The 16,443-nt window shown below is 40.3% G+C and overlaps 1 protein-coding gene across 1 annotated transcript in view; it reads left to right on the forward strand.

The window, feature by feature from the left end:
* Window positions 1-16,443, forward strand: part of SLC45A4 (solute carrier family 45 member 4) — a 64,489-nt gene that overhangs the window by 26,410 nt on the left and 21,636 nt on the right. The window contains 1 exon segment of the mRNA XM_032686117.1: window positions 693-1,313. Within this exon segment, the coding sequence (XP_032542008.1) occupies window positions 1,070-1,313 (244 nt within the window). The 5' untranslated portion in view covers window positions 693-1,069.

Consider the following 16,443-nt stretch of genomic DNA (forward strand, 5'->3'; position numbering starts at 1 on the left):
TACCTGGTTGGAATATATTTGAATAATTTTAATGTATGGTGGGAGATACTGTACCATTCTGCTTTCATGAATTTCAGCAGCCTCACAGGCTGTGGGAGTAAGATGCTCCGGTCTTGTGTGTAGCAAGATGAATTCATATGCTGTATATATCTTCATTAGAAGTTGAAATATTTAAATATCGCTCCTTAGTTATATTCATCATGGCTTGTTTTGCTCATGCTTGCTTGAGAAATATCTTCAGTATAAGATGGTGTGATGGTTACTGCAAAGTAATTGGCAACTTCCAAAAGCCTAAATGGAGATGTCTGTGTGACCATGGCAATTGATGAATCATCTTCCTGGCATAGTGCTGGAATATCCTATGCTGTTTCTGAAATGGAAGCTGCTTTAAATTTCCCAGAAGTTGTCTTATGCTCAGTGTTCTGAGGATCTCGGACAAATACCCTGATATTCTCCTGTGGCTTTGTGTGGGACCACAAACCAGAGGAACTTGAGTACAGTAAAGCATCATTTAAATAGAGGCGTAACTGCATTTCAATGGAAAGTGCAGAGGTAGGAGGGAACGTGGGATAAAAGACCCTGTGCTAGGCAAGGACAATGGAAAGCAGGAAATAGGGTATATGGTTAAGGGGGGGGACACAATATCCTGAAAAATGCTATTGAAATGTTTAAATGCTTGCTTTTTGTTGCAGATTAATCAGCCACTCGATGGGGATTAACAGTGGAGCACCTCTTTGTGTCGCCTTTCCACCTCTCTGTAGCACGAATAACAACTTCAGCACTTCTTCAATAATAATTATGAAACTGGTATTAACTGAATGGCAATTATGGATTTTTAACTCTAACTCACAGTAAACCAGCAAGCCATATGTTGAAATTCCTACCAAATAGCTTTTCGTTCTTGGTGTCTCGTATCTATACAAGAAGTTGCAAGATACCTGTTTGTACAAGAGGAATATAAGCATTACTTGCCTGAGGAACAGAAGCAGAAAAGAGAAGACACCCTAACTTGTTCATGGAGTTATGGTAGTATTATTTATATAGATATAACAAATATATATATATTTTTATGGTAATGAAAATGGCTCCTCAGAATGCTGACTCGGAATCTATGCAAGTTCAAGATCTACCTGTGGCACAGCTTCAGAAACCAGAGAACAAGGAGAATGAAAGTAGGGAGGAGACCATTAGTGAAGGATCCATAGACCGGATACCAATACGCCTGTGGGTGATGCATGGTGCAGTAATGTTTGGCAGGGAGTTTTGTTATGCCATGGAGACAGCTTTGGTAACACCTGTGTTGTTACAAATTGGTAAGTAATCCTCGTTTCTGTTAGTCAAAGCTTTCTGTGTATTTTTGCATTGATTGAAGCCGGAGGAAGAGGGGAGTGGTGTCTGCCAGCTCAAAGTATACAAGGTAAAAAGGTTTTGGGGTTTTTTTTCATTATTATCTGTGCCACAGGTTCAACTGTGTAAACATGTTTAGGTGGGAAGGATTTCTATAGGCATTCATCTTCTGTCTAATATTGCTTCCCTCTGTAAAAAATGTAACCTGATTTTAATCTATAGTTCTTTACTACAAGGTAAGTGTCCTAGAAACTAGGAACAATATTGGGCTATAAAGGATTGCAGTGAAGCTTTTTTTAAATTTATGGAGAAATGCTTTAGGTTACAGCACTTTAGAATAAACGGTTGGATATATTTGTTTTTCGAACTACTAGTCAAATATTGCATTTATTTCAATCCACTGGTGAGTCTTGTTTCATGTGATTTATCTGTCTAGTTTATAACACATGACTACATATGAATAAACCACGATACCCAATAGCCTTAGATGATAATGGGGGGTGTGATGAGGTTTAGAATAGACGTAGCCAGTGTTAAACTTTGTGGCGAGTCCTGTCATTAGCTTTCCAATAAACTGTTTACAGTGTTAACAGTATCTGGTATTACCTTTATCAAATCCAGGAACTCATATTCTCAATCAGACATCATAAAGTATTACATGACACTGAATGGAAATACCAGGCTGACCGTGGTTCCATGAGGGAATAAATCAACAATGTGTGTGCACTGTATAATTGTATATACAGTATTTGTATATTATATGTTTGCTTGGGCTTATCTGTGCAGTTTTGCCTTACAGCTTGCTCGGCTGTGGCCAAACAGAAGCACTCAACCAACTAGAAAATAATGTTCAGTGAATACTATTTACAACATCATTAAAAAATTTCAAGGTTGGCACCTTGAATGAAACACCCATATTTTTATATTTGATATGAGAAAAGGGCATTATAGTTTCAGCTTGTGAACAAATCCTTTCATGCAGTCTTCCTGCAGTCAAAAATGTATTTTCATATTAAATTGCTATTTGGTTTATTTTGAATCAACAAAGGAGTGAATAATCATTGCAGTTAGTGCCATGAGAGATGCTGATGAGTTATGCCTCCATGTTTTCCTGGAAATTTTCCTTTTCAGAGCTCATCATGGATCTATTGGTGGCATAGTTAAAATAGACATTAAAAAGCTCCAAATAGCTTTTCTGATCGATTTGACTTGCTAAATAAAACACAAGCAACTTCATCTAGGAATTATTTGTAATGTCCATAACTTGTTTTGAGGTTTTGTGTTTTGGGTAAGTTGAGATTTAGAGACTTAAATCATTTGTACTGGCAGCATTGGTTCTGTCACTGTCTACCTTAAACTCAAACTTGCATCCTGCTTTGCATGGAGATGATCCCGAGTTTTTTAAGTGTCCTGTCCTTTTTTGTTGGCTTTGTTTGTGCTGGATGATTAAATGCATGTCTGGCTAAGCTGACTTTACCTTACCATAGGGTAAGGTCAGACAGTATAAATAAACCATCCCCTTAATTACTGAGCACTCTACCAGTTTACATTTCTTTTGTGAGCTTTTCTAGCTGTTTCCTCCAGATAATTGAGAAATATCTCTTCCCTTCCTTCCCTAACCCCAGTGATCAAAATAACATTGGGATTTGGGGGAAGGGAAGGAGAGAGATCTCACTTCCAAAAAAGCTGCAAATCGACAGAGTGATGCCAAAGGCTGTGGGGATGCAGATGATGTTCCATGCCACAGAGATAGGAAATGGAGGAGGCTGTTACAAATATTACTGCTTTGGGAACTAATTGAAATTTTTCGTGCTCGGCTCATGTTCCCTCAGCAGGGGAATAAAGAATGTTGGATTCACTGAAGGGTTAAAGTTATCACGGGTGAACTTATCTGGCTGTTTGGTAATTACCTCTTACATGGGTCTGTTTACCTTTATCAACCTCAAACATCTGTCTGCCTCAGCATGAGCTATATTTATTCCTCACTGGAGGGGGTTGCAATATAACCGTCGAACTGCTGTAATATTCCCTTTGCATCTTGTTCTGGTAAAAGCAACGTTCGGTTTCTATGAGATTAAATTGGTTCAAGCAACTATATTTGAGAAGTGGCACCTGGGGAAGTGTGGTGACTCAACCAACTTTATTTATAATAAATTGAAGAACAAGAAGCCTTTTGGGTATCCAAAAAAAAACCCAAAACCTCCTCACAGAGTGTGCTGAATATTAACAATTAAACTTTACAGTGTGTTCTGTACCTCAGAGAAAACTTTGGTCACTGGAATCATTTGAGATTCTTATCAGATGCCGCCATGAAAACCTTGGGCACCTTAGTCTGGTGTTACACACTTTCTGCTTGCAGGTATTTGACTTCCTTTGCAGTTTTTGGAGCCTGGATCAGAGAGGTAGTTATGATTGGGCAGATGAACAACGAAATTTCATCAGCTGAAGGAGATATGGCCCTTTGGATGATCCTTTTCCAGTTCAGTGGTGGTTGAATTCTCATTGTGTTTAAATTTGCTGAAGTTCCCAAATCTTACCAAAAGAACTAAAGGCACCACTGAAAGCTGCTTGAATCAATGGATACTGTGGAGAGGTTATGAAGTGCCTGAGTTGCTGTACCCATACCAAAAGAAGTTCTGATTTCTGACTTCAATCATTGTTTTTATTGCTGTGTTTAGGTCAGAAATGCAGCTACAAACCTATAACAGCCTTGTAGTCGTAACTGGGCTTTAGTAGCTTAGCAACAAGAACAAGCCAAATATATATTACATGTTGGTTTTAATTCTGACTTGCTCTTTGGTTTCTTAGTGCCTACATCTTAAGAATTCAAAATGAAGCAGCAAACTTTTTGGGAAGAATTCAGAGGATGTAAGAATATGCCAAATATGGGAAGTGGCAGCCTCAGTCCAGATGAAATTATGTTAGTTCACACTTTCAGAAGTTATAATCTCTCAAAATCTTCATTAACCTTTCTGAGACTTGTTCAATGAGCAGTTTGTCCCAACCAGCGTTAAAACTTTTCTGGAGGATAAACCTTCAACACTCAAGGTTTACTTGTCCACCAGCCCAAGGGTTTTGAGGAACTGATTCCGTGTTACCCTTGGATATACTCTGTGCATTAACTCTGCTGTTTGCTTCCCCTGCACATAAGCTACTACAAATTCCATAGGAGTAGGATGAGGCCTTTGTCTTCTGAAACATCTGGTACTTAGTGCTGCTTATCTGTGAGAGGGAATTAAAATCCCTGCTATTGTTTATAAATGACAGTGTATTTTCTTCCATCATTGAACTTGGCTTCTAAGGATTAAATCTCTAGAAGTACTTTCAGTTCATAAGTTCATGGAAGATTTGGATACATGATAAAATTATTTTGCAAGGGATTTTGCTTGAATAAAAGCAAAAGGAAGGGGAACTGATGACTGGTGTGGTGTAAACTTGGAGAAACTATTATCTTTTTGAAGAAACTTGTTCAAGGAAATCACAGTGCATGATTTCTGTTAATAACACTTTAAACCATTAATAAATAAATAATTTGGTGATTTCATATTATTTCCATTGTAATTCAAACAAAATTGGGGTTGTAATGCAAGCAGTAAATCCCTTTTAGTTCTTCTGAAAGGTGGAATTCATGTACCTGTTTCATTAGGACTGTGGAAGAAAAAAATCTGTATGTTGTGACTTGGGGTGGCTGCTGCTTTCAGCATGAAAACCTCACTGTCTGACTAATGAGTAGTGGTGGCTGTAAACATGAAGTTTCACGTTTTATATTTAATATGATAAAAGCTTTGTCAAGCCTTTACTGTTACTTCAAAGGCTCTTTCAATGCTATTGAGTGTTTTATGAATAGTTAATAGGCACAGAAGTGACTGTCAGCACCAGAACTGTTCCTCATTCCCCTGCATAAATTAAATATATTACACCAGTGTTTTTAAAAAGAAACCATGTACATTTACATTGTTTCATGAGGAAACATAAGGTAAATCAGTTTACATGTGCTGCTTACCTTTATAGTGTCACTTAAATTTAGGGATGTTTCCCTGGTGTGGTACAGGAATAGCCGTGGGTTTTCTGCATTTCAAATCTGGGTGCCTACATGTGATGGCATTACTTTGTTTTGCTGTGAGAGTTAATGGGTTCTTGTAGTGAACATAGGCCAGTCTAGCATTAAATATTGAAGTTGGTCATTTTAAGCTTAACCCTGAGCATAGTGTTGTTTTTAGGCAATAATACTAAGGAATAGCATTGCTGCAAACCTGTATTTCAGTGCTAATTAATAGATTTTACTAAGGAGAAAGACTGAGCTAAGCAGAGCAAAATAATATAGATTATTTTTGTTTGGAAAAGAAATTATTTCTTTCATTAGGTCCTTTCAAATCAGCAAGATACTATAGTTGCTCCTATCTCATATATGTAGGAAAGCTGTTCAGGGATTTGGGCTGTTATTTTACAGTTAAAGCATTTAGATATAATGTCTCAGAAAAAAAATAATTAACGTTCAAAATTCACCCAACCTGAAGCTTAGCAGACCGTGCTTAAAGGGTCTTGAAAATCTAGTCCATGTGAAATTGCCAGTATGGAAAAAGTGTGTTAAGCAATAATTCAAAGTGCTGATTCTGAGAAATCTGTATGGTAGCTGAGAACTCATTATGCTGAAGAGGTTGAATATTACAGAGTGAACTCTTTTAGTGTGAAGTGGTGACTGTCCCCATTGAAATTTAGTGTTGATATCTGCCTGAGAAGAATGGGTGTAGGTAGAGGGGAGATTATGGAGGTGTATTTAGAAACCAAGCATGAAATATTACGGATAAATCAGCTCCTAGGTCTGTTTCTTCAAAGGAATTAAGGTATCAACTGCTGACTCAATTCAGTGTGGAAGGGGGATAGTCTTCCTAAGGCTAAGCCTGAGATCAAAGGAAATCTAAAATCCTTAAAGATCTGGTGGGGCAGGCGGGAACAAAGGGATTGGATGGGCTGTTAGAGGCTGCCTATAATTCAAGTGTAAAAGGGCTGAGTGGCTGGAAAACCTCTCGAAGATGGAGGAAGCTCTTCAACGCAAAGCAGCACTGACCCTATTTCAGCTCAGCTCAAGTAGTCGAGTTTATTCCTCATCCCTGCCAGAGGTTACATTAAGGTTATGTGTATTTATAACTGTCTTTCTACAAAGCTGCATCTTCCATTGCAGCTGTGGCTTACCTTACCTTGTCTTACCAGGAAGAAACTGAGTTGCTGTAACCTGCTCTTTGACTCCCAAAGTTAAATTCCTGTTCAGTCCAGCTGCATCTGGGCTGCATTTGATGCCAAGAGTGAACTGCAGGATCTGAAATTCTCCTGGGAAGAATAAGTGGCTTGAGAGCTGACCTGTCCCAAGAGGGGACTGTAACACGGCTCACTTAAGGGCAAGGATTGAATATTCAGTGGATCCAGAAAACCTGGAATAATCAACAATTAAATATATTTTTCAGCCTTGTTAGCTTTGCAGTTAGTCTATAAGATGATGTCCAGTTTGTATTCAGATCTCATGTGGTGAAATGGATAAGACTGCAAATATTGTGCCTGAGGCACATGTAAATTGCTCTGTAAAACCTCCCCACCCCATCATTTTCTACTTATTCACTAATTTTATGCCCATCAAGGGTTGTGTAAGACTAATTTTACTGTCCCTTTTTGGTTTTTTACCAACAAGCATGTCAGGCTTTCATATCATGTATAACCTTCTTACATAAAATATGTTTTGAACCTCGAAGCAATAGCAGCCCAGATTTGAACACAGGTAGCCCTAAGTGGAAGGTTTGGTTAAAGATCTGTTTAAAGCAGCTGTAAAAGAAGGTGCTGTGGAACTATTCAGATTTTTAATCCTGGGGGCAGCTGGGAGCATGTGCTTTATTTTCATAGCAAGGCAAACACCACGTGGTCTGGCAGTTGTGCAATAGCTGTTACTGACAGCTTTTTTTTATATATAATGTTCTGTTTTTCTTTAAGTAACACTGAATTTGGCCTTCAGAGGCACCACTGATAACAACAGCAGGTTTTGAGCTGGTGCTAACATGAGGATCAGGCTGGCTGTAGGGTCATATAGACTGTGGGACTTTGGATGAAAAGCCTTTCTAGGAGAGGGAAGTTGAGTGCAAACGACTTCAGAGGCTTCTCTCATAGCATGAAATATTCCTTAGCAGTAGATAACTTTTTCTTTCCCTTTTTTTTCTTTTTTTTTGACTGAATAAGGTCTGCTGGAGAAGCTACTTCTAAAATAAGGTTCATACTTACTACAGTGCTGTTTTTTCCCCTTCCAAATCTTTAACAAAGTCCTTGATCTTTTAAGTTGTACAATGGGAACATTAATGCCTTTTTTTTTTCCCCCTAGCATAGAGTGTTCACAGTGAAAACTGTGTGAATGCTTTTTTGAATCCTCAGAAGTTTTCCTTTAAAGGAGCAAGTGACCAATATATGACACAGGAAGCACTTAACAGGTCTGAGACCTGTGGACTGGTAGAAGCAGGACACGCTCCAAGGCAAAGCAAACTGTATAAAAACAGAGACTGTTAGCAAAGGATGGGGGTTTAAAAGCAGATTTTTCGTTTCATAGTCTGTTCTTCAGTCTGTGATTTGTCAGAAGAGCTTGAGGCCTCCAAAAATAATCACTCTGAAAAGGAAATGCACATTTCTATCCTTATGTATCTGCCTCTTCCTACCAATAAGTCTTCCCTGTCCAGCATACTGCTTCCGTTTTGTCTGGAGTAGCCAAGGTTTAGGAGAGACCAAACTGTTTGGAATGACTTAGGTGTGCATACTGTGAGATCTGTGTTCTCCTCCTTTCCCAAATCCCTTCTCTCCTGCCCCAAGGAGATCCAGTAAAGCAGCAGAAATAAGGACTAATTAATAACACTGCTACAAGCTAATAGTGGTGAACTGGTTATGGACTATATTAAATTAAAATTTTTTTTTATTTTAATTTGCATATCAGCCAATAGCTTTTTTTTCACTCTATTGTAAACGTGCTTTTGACTTCTCTTTACTCTTGAGTCACTGAACTGACTTGACATTCTTTCCTCCCCACACCAGTGGACCCACCTTGTTTCAGTCAAGGCAAGCCAGTAGGTTTTCTGCTGCTTTCAAGGGCAGTTCTAGAGTGGAAATGGGCACAGATGGGAGTCAAGGAACTGCAGGATCCTTGGATTTTTACTAGATTTCCTTTGAGTAGTAGGGAAAGGATGGAGAAGTAGGGACAGACTTTGACCTCCTGGAAATGTGCTAAAATTGAATGGTTTTAAACACAAGTTATGCAACCTTTTTCTGAGCCTACACCCGTCCTCTTAGTCTGCTTTCCATCCACCTCTCTTTATACTCCTGTCTCAAGACCCTCACCTTGAGCAGGATGTCAGTGAAGCTGTGAATGCACCTGCAGGAGTTTTTCTGCTCAGAGTTTGAGTTTTGACCCTCACCTCTGCCCGAGAGGTAACTTTGCGTAGAAATAACACAAGAAATGATAGTGCTTCCATGCTCTTTATTACAAAGAGTAATTGCCACCAGGGCAGTTTTTCCAGCAGGCAATTGCCTGTTCTTTACTATAAAAAGAAACCTTTCAGCTCTTGGATGGGGTTCTGGTGGCGGAGACTTGCAGATGCAGAGCTGAGCTTTGGGTGTCCAGCATTGGAACTTGCAGCCCCGAGACTCAAATAAATGGGTGCTCTGATGAATGTGGATTGTGAAACGGGTTATGAAAAAGGAATGGTTGAGAACTCCTCAGTGAACAGGAGTCTTACTTTCCAAGGAAATAAAATTAAAGCCACTTTGGAAATGAAATGAAAAGAATGTCAACAGGCTGCTGCCAACTGCTGTAATGCTTTAATAAAGGATTGTCAGAGCTGCAGCCCTCTGAGCTATGTTCTCCTCAGTCTCCTGTGTGCTTATTGCAACAGTCATTCTGTTGTGATGCCCCATTGGGATTCCCTTTAATAATCCTCTTTTCACCAAACAACAGTTGAGGAATTTTCAGATGTGCTTCCTGCAGGCTGTTTGGCAAGAAATTATTGGAAATGTTTTGTGCTACTGATTCAGTTTGATGATAAAATTAATACAAGTCCATTTTAACTAAAGAGGGGAAACCCATGTCATAGAGTGTATTTACATTGGCTTGGGTAAATCCCCTATAGCTCATGTCACTCCATAAACATAGTCCCCTTTCTGAAGTCTTGAGTGACTGGGTACAAAGCTGCACAGGTGCAGATTTTTCCACAAATAGATAAACCAACACTGTGTTAACACTTGGTGATCTTTAGTTGGAGTCTCAAGGTGGATTTTTTTGCAGTGTAGTAGGTGCGTGTTTTTATACAGAAATAAATTGAATTTAAGAGGGTTTCATCAGACAAGGGAGTATAACCGGGCCATAATCAGAATGACCTGGAACCTTAAACTCTGCAAAGAGTAGATGGAAAAGGGGAGGGAAAGTCTTTTATTTGGGAGCAGTCCTGGGCAGGGAGTGGCTGGGGAGAGCACTGGAATACTTAGTGAATGCTGCTCAACCTGGTAGGTGATTCCAACTGTGCTTTGAAACTGAGGAGAGATTTGAGTCTTTTGCTTATTGTCACCCCTCACTTGGGGGAACAGCACTAATCCCCATTCCCACTGCTGAGGGAGGACATCTAGCAAAGAGGGTTTCCCCCTTCCAACAGCTGTCCTTGGAAACTGTTCCACTTTGTGTAAAACAGCATCAAAGTTCATGAAAGCAGGTTTTCTAAATAGCTGCTGTCCCTGTTTGTGGTGAATCCCAATGTGAAGTAGGTGCTTTATGAAGTTGTTCCAGCCTTGAAATGCCCCTTGGTCCATGTGCTGCTCTGAAAAATAAAGATTTGGATGCTTGAACCCTTCTTGAGCCTGGGTAAACAGAATGATTTGAGTCTGAGTTTCTGTTATTTATAGGGAATGGTGACTCCTGGGTGACAGTTCTCTACAGCAAAGTTAGGGGCCATCTCACCAGGCTTTTGGGGTGAGGACAGAGCTTCCACACTCAGTTCCAGAAGCCTTCACACACTTCCAGAGCAGACTATGTTTTCCTATGGAGGTGCTGATATGGAGAATGGTGAAGAGAAAGGCTCCGTCGCTGCAGTGGCCTGGTTCTGTCCTTGGTGTCAGCTCTGTCTTTGGCAAGTGTCCCACCATGAGGCGCTGCAATTGCCTTTAATATGCTGATACATTTTGTATAAATTCTGCTCACATCATCTTAACCTTGAATTTCTCTCCTCCCCTGGATCCCACTGTCTGTTCTTTCTGGCTCAAGTGATAAACTGGGCTGGATCATTTTCTATGTGTTCTCATGTATAGACTGTATAAAAACATGAATTTCCTGCTTTTATCAGTTGTGCTGCTCTGTAAACAATGGTCTTTCAATAATTCAGTCTATCAGAACTGAGCTCTCCCCCAGGATAATCTGCAAATTCCAAAAATATCCCGCTGGCTTTAAATGAGCTCTTGATCTGGAAGTGTTTTAATACCTCTTACAAATGTTATATCTGGACACTTCTGGAAAGTATTTCTTTGGAGAATGGAGATCAAGTTCATGCCCTTCAGAGTTCATGTAGGTGGCAGGAGAATAAATATTAAATTACATATTCCAGAACTAGTATTCAACTTTGACACTCTAGGAGAAATCTTAACAAATCTAAGCCCAAAGCACCTTGGGTATTCAGATAAATGATTGTTTACCGGGGTTAATTAGTTGTAGTGGAGACATTTGCAGTATTCACTGTTTTCTTTGCCTGATTTGGAAAGTCAGGCATAGTGTCCTACCAAGCCAGACATTTTCTGGCAAAGAAGAGTCATTACAGGCATATCTGCTGTCCTACATGGCCTGCATCAGGTGACTTCAGAATGATTGTTTCTTTGCAAATTAAACAATTGATGCAGCAATGGGAGGTCGCTGCAGCCTTGGAAATGTCTGAACTGCTGTTTTATTTCACAGAAATGAAGAGTAGATGCCTCATGCTCTGCTCCTTTTTTCTTCCCTTGAGTCATTATTCTGTAAAACTCTACGAAAATAGGTTTCTGGTTGCTAGATTTTGGTGTCAGCTTATCACCTCTGTAGAGATTCTGCACTACATCTGCCTTTTTAGAAAATCTGCTTATACAAAGAGGTTTTTCAGTAAGGGGTATAGGCCTGATATTAGTGCCTTTGCAACATAGAATCCCAGATTGATTTGAGTTGGAAGGGACCTTCAGGACCATCTCGTTCCAACCCCCCTGCCATGGGCAGGGACACCTTCCACTAGATCACGTTGCTCCAAGCTCCATCCAGACTGGCCTCAAACACTTCCAGGGATGAGGCATCCACAGCTTCTCCGGGCAACCTGTGCCAGGGCCTCACCACCCTCACAGTAAATAATTTCTTCCTAATATCAAACCTAAACCTACCCTCTTACACAAACTAAGTGATGCTTTCTTAATACTGACTTTAAATAAGAGCAGAATGAAACTTTGTCATCGGTCTGAAATGAAAATTGAACTTGATTTTTTTTCCTCTTCTTTCCTTTACAACAAACAGAAGTGTGCCAGAAACACAGTTTTCAAACCCAAACAGGGTAACATCTCAGAGGTCATCACTAGGACCTGTGGAGAGCAGCAGTGTTGACACCCCTTCCCCAGGGACTTTGGGTCCGCCCAGTACAGACGCCCTGTAACTGTGGAGAAGCTCACGGAGTGCATGGGGGAGCTTCTAGGATATTTGGGGGCAGCATGAGAAAATCAGAGTATGTAATCAGTTGAAAAGCTGAGGGTGGCTCTTTCTCTGTAATTTAATTAAGGAATAGTTTAACAAGTGCTCCCCCTTCTCTGAGTTAGTCAAAGTCATGGGTCATAAATCTTGTGCCAAGGACTCCATTGGTTTGGATCACAGCGTGTGCCAGAGGTTATGGAGATAAATGAAGAGGAAGGTTATTTTTCTGCACTGTGTTTTCTTACCCTGTTGACATGGAAAATGTCTTTAAATGTTTTTAAGCTGTAACCTTCAGGAGAGGAGTTTGGTACAACTTTCCCTTCATCAGATATGAAAGGACTGCCAAATTCAATCTTGAAAATTATTGAGGTTTCAATCTTAAAAAGTATTCAGGTTCTTTGTTGCATGACTGGATAATGCTGTGTTGCTGACTACACCTGTAACCTATAGCTTATATATACATGTATATATAATATATAACTCATTCCATTCTTTTGTAATTTCAAATGACAAGAAAAAGGTTACAAGCAGAGTGATGTAAATGAAAACTGCTTTTCACAATAGGATAAAACACTTATATGGTTGTTGGAAAAGAGTTCTGTTCTGCTTTGTCCCCAGTGGGCCTAACTCTCATAATTTGCACATTTGGAAAGGAAATGTTTGCTGTCTTATTGGCTAGTGTGCTCTGCTTGTTTGACTTCAGATTTTATTACTATCAATTCCAGTTATCTGGTGCAGAGTGACTCCATGGATCTCATTATCCTTCATGTAGAAATGCAGTTGTATAATTTTTTGAAACAGCTCAGTGAGAGTAGAGGAGCCACTTCTCTGGGACACAGTGAGTAAGTTATTGGGAGTGATGCCTGAGACTCTGCTCTAGTTACCAAAATTTCCTATGTGTGTAACTTTGTAGTATGACCCTGCAAGCTCAAAATACTAAGATCAAGGGTTTTATTTAACTAGAGTTTAGAAGACTTCAATGTGAAAGCAGTTCTGCTTTTAAATCTCTCCTGTACACGTGTTCCATGTAAGTTAATGTTCAAGCCAACACATGCAAGTGTAGGAAAGTTTGAAAGTTAAAGGCAGGCTCCATAAACACCAACACTGTCTAATCAGCCCCAAAATTTCATCTGAGAGGATAATTTCTATAATGCTTCACTCACAACACAGGTGGTTGATGGCATGAATAGCTAGAGGGGAAATACACTTTTTTTGTGGGGAGACACCCTCAGTTGATTAAAACTCTTTGTCTCATAGTCCTCTCCAGCATTTTTACATCTAGAGATTAAAACCACTGGTGAACTGCAGTGTTTTTGCTGGAGCAATGGTCTACATGGAAAGCTCTGCCTGCAAACTCCAACCTGCAATTCATTTGTTGAAGCAAACAGGGAAAGCACTAATAGGATTTATGTTCTGCTTGATATAGCCACATGAGGAATTAACCTCAATAAAGGCAACTGCGTAGAGGAATGCAGTTTCTCTTTAGGAGCTTAGTATGGGTTATTTACAGAATTCCTCTGTTGTTGGGTTTTTTAAGCATACAGTGAATAATGTGTTAGAGGAATCAGCGTGTTTCTTTATGTATTCATTCATATAATTCAGCAGTACTTTTAAAACAGCAAATAATTTAAAAGCAAATGTTGTGCTACCATTCTCTGCTGAACTTTTAGCTGGTAGAGCTTCCCAGTAGCACAGTTCTGACTAAAGTGATCCCAGGCAGTGTTTATTCCTGGCATAAACAAACCTATAGTCCAAAAGCCTTTAGAAAGGCCAGAAGGTTGATTTTGCAGCATGGTAACAATTAACAATACACTTTTTGTAAGCCTGTTATGGGAATGGTGCCTTTTTGGGAGGCTTTGAGTATTGAAAAGGGGAGTAAAGCACTTTGAGACCTCATGATGACAATGGCCTAAGGACTGTAGGTAGGATCAGTTCAGCTTTTTTCTCCCTCTGGCAGTTTGGGCATTTCTAGCTGGACAAAAAAATTACTTCTAGAATATGAAGTGTCTATTGTGTATCTATAATGTTTATTAGCTATTTTTTGTGTTGGGTTCAGGCAGGGTAATTATAGAAGGAGCTGCTTGTACCATCCACTGACCCTTAAAAGGACTATGAAAATGTGATCCCAAGATGAAAGAGATCAACTGTCTGGTCAGAAATCCTTGGGAAGATAAAGGTTCTCAGATGGTGTCTGCAGGGGTGCACAGGCCAAGAACCACCTCCATGAGTCACTGTGTTCACATGGCTTCCGGAGTGTAGTCAAGCCTAAAAATTGGGGAAGGAGAGGATGACTTTTCAATGTGCAGAGACAAGCTCCTTGGGTTTTACTCTCGAGGCTGGAAATGAACTGTTTTCCTTGCTGTTTGCAATTCAAGGGCGCAAATATCGTACCGACCCGACTCCGTCTGGCTGCCTGCTCAACAAAAAAATACTTTTTTGGCTACCCTCAAGTCTGCTTGCCTTCCTTTTCCAAGTTCTGTTCCTGGATACACTGCCCAGATGCCATGCTGGTGTGTATATGCCAGTCATTTGTTTGGCAGCGTGAACCAGATCCTTTATGATTCCCGAGGGCTTGGGGGTCAATGGGGTGGAACGGACACATCAGGGGTAAACTTGTGCTGCAGTGAATGGGAATTAATATCCAGGTGATGCTTTCCAGCCCAGGGTTTGCTACAATAGTGGTTTAAAAGCCTTGACTGTGAGCGAGTCTCAGAAAATTTGGGATGTCTGAGCCGTGCTCTTCACCTTGCCCTTGCTTGGTTTTGTCAGTCCGGCTTTCACCTCCTCTCGGAGTCTGGATAGAGCAGTGTGGAAGGGCAGTCAAAGCTTCCCTTGGACACAAACTGCTTGCCCTGTGGAGCAGAACAGGACCAGAGCTCCAGGGGCTCAGGCTGCACCTGCTGCTGCCTTGTAGTGCTGTGGGCAGCCCCCTGTTGAATAGGTCCCTGTTAAGCAAGTATGATTTTAATTGAAAACTTGTTCTTAAGGTGAAACTTTGTTCGTTAACCAGATTTTTTTAGGCAGTGGGAGGGTTGGTTCAATCTGGGTTGAGCACCCACAGTTAACAGGTCAGGTTTGGATCAACTTGGAGAAAAACAATAGGTATTAACACGAGTTTTTGGTTAGGATTTGACTCAGTTGTGTAAGTAGATGGTCATATCCCAGGGTATTAACGTGTTAATCACTGCAACAAAAGCTCCAATGTCAATTCACAGCACAGGTTGCTGGAAGTCGTGCTGACAGATTTTCTGTTGTATATGTAAGAGCCTCTTGAGTTTGGGAATTCTAAAGGCATTTTGAACCCAAAGTGCCTTTGTTTATAAATGTGCCGATACTCTGGAAGTGGTGACGAAAAGCCCTATTGAGCTTTGGATAAACTGGGATGCTGCATATCTTCAGGCAACACATGTCACAGTAATTGATGTGTAATCTTGCAGTGAGACGAGCAGGGAAGTGCTGCAGAGTTACGTAATGAACTGGGGCATCATGTACAGCTGATGCATTTTAATTACATCCCGTAAGGGCGAGGGAAGGATCAGTGTGGGGAAAGGGCTTATTGATTGCTGCCTTCAAACACGGGGCTGCATACATTAAGACCCTTGGGAGTTATGGGAAATGGATGCTGGTGGTGTGTGTGTGCGTGACCTTTCAGTTCTTCTGTATCTGCAGCTTGCTGGACTGGCCAGGGACAGGAGAGTCAGGCTGGGAATAAATACATTGACGTTGTGAAGTCAGCCTCGGGTGGTTCTATTATAGAGAACACAGCCTGTGTTTTTCTGGAACAGGGAAGAAAGTTTTCAGCTTTTTATTTGGTGTAAACACCTCTGTTATACCCTTAAAACTGCTCTGCAGTAGTGGTTAAAATGAATTTTTTTTTTTCCTGCTGGTTCAGCACATTAGAAGTTGCATCAGATTTAATCTATATTCCATTTCAGCTCATTAAGCACTGTGATGCAAATTTCTTATTAGTGTCAAAGTGATATATTTCTAAATATTGGTTAATAAGTGAGAGGAAGAAAAGTTAAAAACAAGTTTCCCAAGAGCTAAAAAGGATGGCACAGAAAACTCAAGTGAATCTGCTTCAGCAGTCGATAGGAGCTCTTGGCAATGTTTTTTCCTTGCTCTCTCTGGAGCTTATTTACCTGCTGCAGCATTGGGAAAGCTTGTTTGGCACTCTCAGTGTTTGTGCTTAAAACGTTCAGCTTCTGGCTTAAGTAAACCTGGCACTTCTCACTGGTCTGAATGTACCCTGGCAAAAATAAATACCATGGGTTTGATAAGGATATAATTCCGTGGAACCTATAGGAATTGCTAATTAGCTGTAATAAAAAAATCTACAGCAGCAGTTGATTCTTTGTTTTTTCCTTGAGCAAGGCATGTCACATGCATTG

This window comes from Chiroxiphia lanceolata, chromosome 1 (genome assembly GCF_009829145.1).
Source record: "Chiroxiphia lanceolata isolate bChiLan1 chromosome 1, bChiLan1.pri, whole genome shotgun sequence".
Taxonomy (NCBI): domain Eukaryota; kingdom Metazoa; phylum Chordata; class Aves; order Passeriformes; family Pipridae; genus Chiroxiphia; species Chiroxiphia lanceolata.